At 55.2% G+C, this 11,016-nt stretch overlaps 1 protein-coding gene across 1 annotated transcript in view; it reads right to left on the reverse strand.

The window, feature by feature from the left end:
* Nucleotides 1-5,677, reverse strand: part of PRKAR1B (protein kinase, cAMP-dependent, regulatory, type I, beta) — a 103,640-nt gene extending 97,963 nt beyond the window's left edge. Inside the window, exon 1 of the mRNA XM_006889601.1 lies at nt 5,482-5,677. Coding sequence (XP_006889663.1) covers nt 5,482-5,658 — 177 coding nt within the window. The 5' untranslated portion in view covers nt 5,659-5,677. The remainder of the gene's footprint in view (nt 1-5,481) is intronic.
* Between the last annotated feature and the right edge of the window lie 5,339 nt (nt 5,678-11,016).

Here is an 11,016-nt window from a genome sequence, read left to right on the forward strand (position 1 = left end):
CACATACACACAGGTGGCCTAGAGGCAAGAAACTACACTACAATCCCAGAGGCATGTGGTTCGAGGCCACCAGCTGCTCCATGGGAGAACGATGGGCAATCTCCTCCTGTGTGATTAACTGCCTCTGAAAATACAATCTAGAACGCTTACAAGGTACTCGATGATTACTGTATGACAACTGTCCCCCATAACCAATTATAAAACAGTTACACATCTAGACAATGTAATAACTTAGCAACAAATATTTAGGAGCTCAATGTGTGGAAGCACATGGCATGTTTCATTTTACCTGGAAGAAGCCAGATAGAATTCCTTTACAAGGACACAGTGTACAAAATCAAGACTACATTAAAGGAAACAATTAGTGGCTGCCCGGGTTAGAGGTAGGGGCCAACCACAAAGAACAGGAGGAAATTTTCAGGGAGGGGTGATAACCAGACAAAGAAGGTCAGTGAAAAAAGAGGCAGCCCCTTCCAGAGTCAGCCTGGCCGTGAGGCCGTAACAGTGCACCCAAGCTTGGCGGACGGTGAGGACGGCGCAGGCCTGGTGGGCTTCACTCTGCTGGATGTGGAGCCACTGAGTGAACTCACGGCACAGCCTCTATTAGCAACACTGGAAGGGAGGCGAGGAGTGGGGCTGTAGCTTACGTGCTGTCTGTGGTGATGATGGTCAGAGAAGGAAGCTGTAATGCCACAGACTGACACGGGCTGACAACAAAAGGCCGGGCACGTCAGAGGTCGTGAGGATGACGCAAACAGGACAAGGTTCAGAGCTGTTGTTCACAGGGTCACTGCGTCTGTCAGTCAACTTGGTGGCAACTAACAACAATGTATCTGATAGGGAGCTCTGGTAGTCTAGTGCATAGGAAGTTGGGCTGACCACCCAAAGGCATGCGGTTCAAGTCCATCAATCTCCTCCCATTCAACTTACTGTCTCAGAAGACCTGCTGGAGGTTCAACTGTAAGTCAACCACAAGGAGTGAGAATGAGGGAGTTGAATGCATCTGTCAAGATTTTTAAGAGCCTTAAACCAAAAATATGCCAAGTAGAAACAGATATGCATAAATAAATGGCTAGTCAGTTAATAACAAAAATGAAGCTAATTTCATTTTGCCAGTTTAATTAACACATAAACGTCTGAAGGGAGCAAGGATGAGTTTACACATGCTGACGGAACACGCTGGGAGTCTCCAGTTCCCTCAGACCTGTGACAGCTGTGGAATCGCATGAAACTCCTCTGAACATCCTCAAAGGCTAAAGCCACAGAGGCGGCCTGAGGATGACGACAGGCTCGTCTCAGTGCAGTCAGTGCTGCCCTTCTACCCAAAGGGCTGACAGTTCAAACTCACCAGCTGCTCCAAGGCATAAAGATGAGAAACTGTCCTCCCATCAAAATTCGCAGCCTCGGAAAGATGAGTGTGGGTCCCCAGGGCACCACAACCCAGAGCAAGGGCAATTCCAGGGCAGTGGGACACAGATGCCCTTCCACAGAGTCCTGGGAGCACAGTGATTAAGGATATAGTTAACCAAAATGCAGACCTCCAGCCACTCCAGGCCCCAGAGTCTGTGAAGGCTTCCAGCCCGAGAAGCTCAGGGCACTGCTCTGTCCTGCCAAGCCGCTGAACTGAGTCAGCTGGACAGCCGTGGGGTGGGTGGGTTTTAAGAAGCCCTGGGAAGCACAGAGGTTAAAACACTCAGCAAACCCTAGGTCAGTGGTTCAACCTCACTGCTCAGTGGGGGAACAATGAAGCAGTCTGCTGACCAAGATTTACAGCCTTTGGGACTCAAAGGGGTCAGTTCAACAGCTTTCTCATACTTTGGGGCTGAGGGCGTCCTCCCACTGGCCAATTCTAAGGCCATGTTCTCAGAGCTTGGCCTCAGTGGGGCACATCCAACACCAGCCATGTCCAAACAATCCTAGCCCCCACCTCCTCAAGAAGCTCCTACACCTCAACTGTTTCACCACCCTCTCCTCCCTGTCCACCACTCACCCCCTAACCAGTCCTCCATACCCCTCCCCTCAAGTCCCTCCTCCTCCATGTCTACCACTCTCCCTCTAACCTGTCCTTCACCCCCCACCCTCCCCTCAAGCCTCCTCACCTCCATGTCCACCACTCACCCCCAAGCTATCCTCCATGTCCACCACTCACCCCCAAGCTATCCTCCATGTCCACCACTCACCACCAAGCTGTCCATATCCACAACTCACTCCTAATCTGTCCTCCATGCCCCCACCCTCCCCTCAAGCCCTCCGCCTTCATGTCCACCACGTTCCCCTCAAGTCTGTTCCTCCTCCACGTCCACCTCCCTCCCCCAAGAAGCCTGTCCTCCTCCACGTCCACTGCCCTCCCCCAGCCTGCCCGCCGCCTACCCTTCACCCCTGCCCCATGCCCACCACTCTCTCCAAAGCCTTGGATGCAGCCACTGCTTCAATCCCTATCAGAACGTTCCCTCTTTTGTGCCAACTATATCCAGAGCTCTGGTGGCTTCATGGCAAGGAGCTGTGCTGCTAACCCAACGGTAGGCAGTTCAGGACCTGTCAGTGGTCTAAAGGAGAAAGATGGGTAATCTTCTCTCTTGTGATTTACAGCCTCTGAAAACCCTCTGGAGGGTCAGCTATGAGTCAGTTCTAACTCAACAGTACACAACAATTTTTCCCAGCTGGCACCCCTCTCCAGGACTGCCCTTCCTGGTAATGTGCTCACAGCATGCGGGCCATCCTGCCCTCCAAGCAGCACGCTGACCACACTTCCCTTAAGTCAAACTTGGTTCTCATCTGCTACAACATTCTCACGCAGCCCAATTTTTCCTGTGTCCTTACACATTGCCTTAGCCCACTGCCCCCCAGGGCCCTGAGCACTCCAGGAGGAGCATTGAAGGCCTTGCCTTCGTGCCTTTAGAAATACTGTTTATAGTCACTTTATTCTTAAATTGTAGCTTCTGTAAAAAAAGAAAAAGAGTTCCTGCTTACAAAAACATCAAGCCAATCCCAGGCAGCGCACGCCTCTGTCTGCTGGCACGCTGTCTGCTGTAGGGTCACAGGAAATGCACACCGAAACTCACAACAGTAGCCACACTCATCTGACAGACCAGTGTCCCCCTTGGTCCACAAGAGCGGCCAGTAGCCACCGGCACAGCCAGTCTGTTTTCAAAGACATCTCTCGGCAGGGGTGCCCACATGCTCCCTGCTGCAGAGCTAAGTGTGGGCCCCTCCAAGACCAGATGCCAGGTCTCTTCCTTCCTGTCTCCTGTCCACAGCTGCAGAATCATCCTGACCATCATCACCGTCCTGTCTGACCAAACGGCAGGAGAGAAGTAAAGACGAAGGAGGGCGCCAGAAGGGTGGGGAAGGCCAGTGTCCACCACGAGCGTCCCATGCCAACAAACCAGCCCAGGGCACGGCCACCAGGAGCCAGGCCAGGGAGGAGCCCCAGGGATGGATGGACGGACAGACGCTGGGTCAGATGGACACCAGGTGGGTAACTCTGACTCCCAGCCACCTGCAGGATGGGGAAGGCCAGTGTCAACCATGAGCGTCCCATGCCAACAAACCAGCCCAGGGCACGGCCACCAGGAGCCAGGCCAGGGAGGAGCCCCAGGGACAGGAACACCAGGTCGAACAGGCACTGGCTTGGGGTGACTCTGACTCCCAGTGACCCCACAGGATGGGGCAGACGTCCCTATGTGGTGGCTGGAAACACTGGAGGAAGCAGAGCACCCCCCTTCCTCCTTGACCTCCCTCGCTGGAGCATTGGTCAGGTTCAGACCACGGATGCAGCCAACAGTCAAGTGCTTACAGGCTCCAACCCAAGGCTTCTCTAAAATACATGAAACTTAACACTCCACAACAAGAAGCAAGCAGCCTCATTTAAAGCCATCACACCAAAGACAACACAACACCCACCCAAACCCTACTGTGTCAAGTGGCTTCTGACTCCCACACCCCCCGAGGACAGGGAGTGCTGCTCGAGGAGCCACAAGGCGACAGACACAGATAGCCTTATCTTCTTTCCAAGAACAGCTGGTGGGTTTGAACTACTGATCCCTTGGGTCCCAGCTGTGCACTCAACCACTGGGCCACCAACACTCCTTTACTGTGTAATATGACCACTCACGCTGGCCCGTCCAGCTGGGTGCCAAGAACCAAACCACGCCCTCTGGGCAGCCAGGCATCAGCTGGGGCCCTACTGAGCACTCAGACATGTACCCTGAAGTGACCAGGCTCAGGACATCATCCCTCAGCTGGCCCCACACTAGCTGGCTCCACCAAGGAGAGGGGGCTATCCCAGCCACTGTCCCCTCCCTGGGCAGCAGGCCCCCGGGCCAAGACGACCAGAGCTTCAGTGCATTCAACAGTTCAGCCCCAAAGGTTTTTGAAAGTGTAGACCCGCCCCAGAAGGTTCCCTGAGGATGGTGTAGACCCGCCCCCGAGGGTTCCTGAAGTGCAGACCCACCCCGAGGGTTCCTGAAGAGGATGACATAGAGCCTTGGAAGCCTCTAGGACCACTCTATGCTATCCTGCAGGTCAGTACGGGTCAGAGTCCAGTGTGGTGGCACAGAAATTTAGCCTTGGAAACAAGACCGTGTTCCAACCAATGAGGGAAAAGTTGAAAAAATGCCAGTCTACTGCCTCAGCAGATGACACACAGGCTACAGGACACACACTCCCCCCACCCAGGGGATTCCCCCTCCCCCAGTGTCTACAAGGGGAGTTCTGGTGGCCTCATGGGTAAGGCGTTGTGCTACCAACCGCAAGGCACACGGTTCGAATCCACTAGTTGCTCCACAGGACACGATGGTCAATCTCCTTGCAAACAATTTCCAGCCTCTAAAAACCCACTGGAGGATGAGCTATGAGTCAGCTCTGACTTGACAGTAGCCTACAAACCAGCAGGTGCGCAAAGCTTCAGACACAGATCCACGCCAACCTTAGCGAGCAGCATTAATTCATCTTCATCCCAAAAGCAGGTGGTGCCTGAACCTACCCTCGTTTCTCCACCGCCGACCCCTTTTGGAAGCCTCATGGGGCAGTTCTACTCTGTCCCCCAGGATCGACCAAGTCAAGGTCCACCAGACAGAGGTTGGCTTGGGGACTGAAGATGACTCAGCGTTGACATGTTTAAGGTAATGGCCTAGGAAACCTCGTCTATCATGCCCACAGGACGCTACATGGTCTCCACATCCTCTGCCCATCCCCGGTGCGTCCCCTGACGGGCAGCAGGGCCTAACACCTGTGATGCCTCCAGAGGGCCCTCCAAGGACACTGGAAACCCTAAGACCCAAACCAGGCCAGAGAGTCTGCCCCAAATGGACTTCTCCCCTGCTGCCCTGAAGTCCCCCATAAACTGCATCCCTGAGGGCATCTGACACCGCTGATGGATGGACAGGAGGAGAGCTTTGCCATGTGCTCCCTTCCTCTCACCCCCTCAAACCCACCCCAAGACACCTGCAGAGAAAGCAGCAGGTGGTCAAGTTCACTGACCTTCTCCAACTTGTCAAAGTAATCCCGCAGGAACCTCATGGGCCGGTCGGGCTTGGCGATGCACAGGTGCACGATACCCTCTTTGAGCACCTGCTGGATGCCATGCTTTTGCACGTAGAGCTCACAGCCCTTGAGACTTTCGTCATCCTCACACGTCCAGGGGGATGGACAAGCCATGACCAGACAGTGTGTTTCTTCCTGTGGGGAAAGAGGATGATCAGGGGTGTCCGGCCACACTGAGTGACAAACAGGTAAAGGTGTGAGACCTGGTCCTGCCCGGCGCAGGGCAGCACAGAAGAAAACCTCTTGCTTTGCCCTGTCCAGTCAGTCACCCTGGGGCTGGATAAGCCCGAAGGGTGATCTTAGACCCAAATCCAGACCAGAGTCAGCTCGGACTCCTAGGACCACAATGCGACCTGTGTCCCTGGAGTGTGCACTGCAGCTTGCCAGGCCCTTCCCCTGGGGCTTCTGGGGGATCTGAAGTGACTATCCTTTAGTTAAGTCAACCTAAAATGCCATGACCCCTGCCAGGGCCTTACCCCCACAGGGGGCCGCAAAGGGACCCAGGAAGTTAGAACAGGACTTGTGAGTGGTTCTGATTGTCCAAGGAGGGAGGGACTCAGAAGCCAGCAGGACAGGGAAACCCACAGACCATCCAGTGGGGGGGGGGGGGTGCCTTCCATGCCACAGAAGGGAAGGGTATGGGGGGAACTCAGAAACATTGTCAGGTACCTGCTACAGAAGCCAGAAGGAAAAGGGGCAAAAGACTATGAGCCCAGGGTCTCCTGCGTGGCGGATGGCAGAGGTGGGCTGGTTGAGTTCTCTCTGCATCACAGTGTGAGCGTTAAATCTCAATGGCCTGGTCACCAGCCGCCTCCGCCTCCCACCCCCTCACCCACCAGGGATGCCGCGTCACAGCCTCTGTTCCAGGCAGGAGTCTAGCCAGAGCGAACCAAAGAGGCAGTGATGGGGGGGGTTCCCACACCCAGGGCCCTCCTGGTCCCGCTTGGGGGTCACCAGGACAGGGGTACAGGGGGAGGGGAGAGCTGAAATAGCCAGGCTGGGACTACCCAGGACCAGAAAGGGGGCTCAGAAAGGGGGACTCAGAGCCTTCAAAGATCAGGAGAGATGACAGCAGGGCGGGACGAAGCAGACCCTCAGAGCTGCCAGCAGGGTGATGGTGAGGCCAGGACCCCCAAGGCGAACGCGTTATCCCTCCGCCCTGGCGCCCCTCAGACGCATCCCCACAGGAGCAGGGGGCATTTCCCGTCACTCCCGAACCTCCCCGAGTCCTGGGGCGCCTCAGCCCCCTCCCCTGCTCCAGTACCTGGCTGCGTGGAGGCCGAGGTGGCTGCTGCAGCAAGGACAGGGACAGGGACAGGGGCGCCCGCGATTGGTCCCCGACGAGGGACCGCCCCTCCAGTAGCTCCGCCCCAACACCCCAGCTCAGCCTCCCTCTTGCAGATCCCAAGACCTCCAAGGCGTTCCAGTCCTGCCGATACCCCCAAACCAGGCCTCCTGTGCACAGACCCGTGCCCAAGTTCCCTACCTCAAGCACACCATCAGCCCCACAAACCCTCTCCATCTCCACCCTGGTCTTCGGCCCCAGCCTCCCCTCCCAACTCCTCTACCTCGGCTTCCCATTTTGTGGACCCTGGACCCCAATACCCAGTCTCTGTGGCCTCTCCCTCCCTGCCCCACGGACCAGCCCCATGTGTGCTCCCCCAACCCCAGCTTCCCCCTCCTCCCTGTTCCAGGGACCCCTTCCTCAGAACCTGGCCCTGTGGGCCCCTCTCCACCCTGGTCACTCCTCGCCTACACAGCTCTGCAGGGGCCCCCGCTGGGGTGGCAGGTTAGTCTTGCAGTTTGCACAGGCCTCTCTCACTGGACACATGGACTTCTGGAGCAGCCCACCCCTCCCATCCCCACCTTCTGACCACCCAGCCCTCTGTGGGTATGGCCTTCGGGCCACCGTCCTAGGGTCAGCCAGTGGGGCCTGAGAGGTGGCCAGTGCCCTGGACACTCCAGTGTGACACAAACTCAACTCCTACCCAGGTTAAGGGGGCCTCACTCCCACGGCCCCATGAACAGTGGCAGGGTGGCCTTGGAGTTTACCTACCACCATCTATGGTGTTATGATAGAAAACGAGGGAGAGGAAAAAACAAGCTGGTAATAAGGAGCAAACAGCCCTTTATTTGGAGGCCTGAGGGTGACGGCGAGAGAGGTCAGAGCGGCATGCAGGCAAGTAGTTTCCTTTCATAGGGACCGTTTAGGAGATTTAGGGAGCCTGGCAGTTTGCTCAGGAATTTGGGGGCACGGGTCCTGCCAATGTGGTCAGGCCCTGGACCTCATCAGATGAACATCACCAGGTTTCCTCAAGGAATGATCGGGCCTGACGTCAGATGAGACCGTAGCCCACTACCCAGGCTTCAGAAAACACCACAGACCTATGCTTCTATGACCCCAAAGTCGGCTGTCGCCTGCCAGGTCCCAAGAATCCTGGACACTTGTGAGCAAAGTGCTCAGCTAAGTAAAAGTTCAGAGGTTCAAACCTGCCGGCTGTCAGCTACTCTGTGGGGTACCGACCAGATACACTGCCATGAAGATCGCTGGCCTCGGAGATCCCAGGGGCAGCTGTGCTCCATCCTAGGAATTGGACTTGACTGGGCAGTGTGGCTGGGTTGCCTGGGTCCCTATCCAGCATGACTGAACAGGCAAGGGTGGGATCAGAGCATGGAGTCAGGCAGGAAAGCTAACAGAACCTCAGGGGTCTGCATCCATAACTCAAAGGCAGGAGGGTCCCCAAAAGCTGATCAACAAACTCAAACCTACCTGCTGGCGAGTCCATGCTAACACCCCGGGCCTCAAGGCAGAGAACTGCCCCATGCGGTTTCCAAGGCTCTAAGCTTTAAGGACCAGCTGCTGACATTCCAGTTAGCAGCCAAACTCTTTAATAAACCCAGTGAGTCACAATGCTGGAGACAAGGGGGTTGCCACCTGAGGGGCCCAGGCCCACTCCAGCTCTGCTGACGGATTATGTTCTCAAACATCCCAGAGGCCCAAGAAGGTCCTCTCCATCCACGTCTTTTCCTGCCGTCTCATGTGTGGGAGGGTTTCTAACCATGACAGAATAGAATGGCCCCAAAGACTGGACACCAAGGGCAAATGCATTCTTCCAAGGGCCCCTGGGTGGGTCTGAAGGGTCGACCTTAGGTCACCATATATCATATTCACGTTTTCTAACTCTGGGGCCTTTCACACTTGAACCTGACTCAGCAACTGGATACAGTCACAGGAGACCCAACCCAAATATCAGTTCCAACTCAGCGACCATGTCAGCAGGGCGGCTCACGTGCTCACTGCCATCAAGTCAAAAGGACACACAGCTGCCCCTGTGGTGGGCAGTCAGAGGCAGGGACTCTCCTGGGTTGCCCACCTTTCTTTACAGGCAGCTGGTGGATTCAAACCATGTGTCTTCAGGTAGGCAGCACGGCTCCTTAGCACTGAGCCACCGAGTGCCCTCAGAGCTGCCCCACCACAGACACGGGGCTGCAAGTCTTCCAGGAAGCAGACAGCTCAGCATTCTCCAAGGGGGCGTTGGAACCTGTCCCCCCCATGAGAAAAGACAGACAGCCTGCTCTAGTGACAAGGTCTGTTTTTGTTGTTATGCGCCGTTGGGTTGCATACAACTCCTAGAGACTCTATGAACAACAGATCTGAACCACCCGACCCTGTGCCATGCTAACCCTGCCTGACACATTCAAGCTCAGTGACGTGGTCACTACAACCAATCTATCTGGCTGACAGTCTTCTCAGACACCCCACCTTTCCAAGCATGATGTCTCTCTCCAAGGAATAGCCTCTCCTAGAAACATGCGCAAGTATGCGAGACAAAGCTCGTCTTGTTTTTAAGGGGCACTCTGGCTGCACTTTTTCCAAGACGTATCTGTCTATTCTTTTGGCAGTCCATGGGATATTCAATACTCCAACAAGACACATCAAAGGCATCATTTCTGTCAGCCCTATTCATTGTCCAGCTCTCAGACGCATACTGATTACACAAATCACGGCCTGAATCAGGTGCACCTTAGTCTTTAAACTGACATCAGTACTCTTCAGGACTTTAAAGAGGTCCCCGAAAGCAGACTTTCCTAAATGCTATACATCTCCTGATCTCCTGACTGTTGATACCAAGAGTGATCCTGCTAAGATTAAGTTACTGACAATTTTAATCTTTTCTCCACTCATCATGATGTTATCTGTTGGTAAGGTTTTGTCTTCTTGACGTTGGCGTGTAATCCATACTGAAGGCTGTGGTCTTTGACTTTCTACAGCAGGCACCCCACGTCCTCCTTGCTTTCAGCAACTAAGGTTGTATCATCTGCATAAAGCAGGTGATTAATGAGTCTCCCTCCAATCTTGAGGGCTGACAGCCTGTCCTGTGGGTCCACTGTAAGTCAGGATCGACAACAGCAGGGGCTGTGCTGCCTTAGTGTCCTTTGAAGAGATCAGGAGAGCTGTGAGGACTGACCCAGATGCCAGGACGGAACTCCTTCCTGAGCCAAGCCTGCCCTAGAGCATCCGGAGGATGCCACGCTCCTGCCTGCATGGTGGACTCAGGCTCCTGTGCCCAGAGCCGTGAGGCTGGCAATTTCTGCCCTGGGAGCCTCTGCAGTATTCGGTTAGGGCGGGATACTCACATAGGCATTGTAGGTGGACTTGGGGCACCCCACCCGCTGCTCATGTTCCAGAACAGTCTATGACTCTCCCCAGGGAACAGAGAGGACACACTGCAGACCATGGTGCAGAGGCCACCGTGTGTGCTTGGCTTCACTGTGTCACTCACACACACACATAGTCTGTGGCAGCCCTGCCTGGAGTTACCATCCCCAGCAGCTTGTGCTCACTTCCTGTCTCTGGGCCCTCGTCTGGTCGCTCCAAAGTATTTTTCAGTGTCTTCACTACGCTCTTGGGAACAGACTTCAGGGTGGTGTACACACAGCTTTAATACCCACTGAGTAGCCATGTTATGAGGAAGCTCACTAGCTCAGGGGGAGAGAAGCTGACAGACAGGTAAACTGTTAAGGGTCCCCATCCTCATGTCCAGTCGATGCTGGCAGCATCATGCCCCGGGCCAGCCAGTCCTCGCTGTGCCCTGTGCAAAGCCTCGGGGCAGTGGTAGTCTGCTGTGAGTCGGCACGAAGTCAACACCAGGCAACACACTGGAGGAGCTCAATGTGGTGGAGACTGACACCTACTGAGCTGTGGACACAGGGCAGGACTGCCCCCGGTTTCTGAGGCTGACCCACAGAACCCAAGTTCAACAGACACATTTGTTCAAGCCACCGTGCTCTGAGGGACTCAGTCCTGGAGCCCTGAGTAACCGGAACATACCCCCAGATCAGCACGTTCCAAATCCAGCACCTGCCATCCACCTGCGAATCTGCTCATCTCCCAGCGTTTTCTCTCTCTGCAAAGGACACGCCATCTGTCCAGTTCTCCAAGCCAAACCCCCGATGGCCTCCTCAACATCT

Source organism: Elephantulus edwardii, unplaced genomic scaffold (genome assembly GCF_000299155.1).
Source record: "Elephantulus edwardii isolate Elephantulus edwardi_28Jun2011 unplaced genomic scaffold, EleEdw1.0 scaffold00080, whole genome shotgun sequence".
NCBI classification, from domain to species: domain Eukaryota; kingdom Metazoa; phylum Chordata; class Mammalia; order Macroscelidea; family Macroscelididae; genus Elephantulus; species Elephantulus edwardii.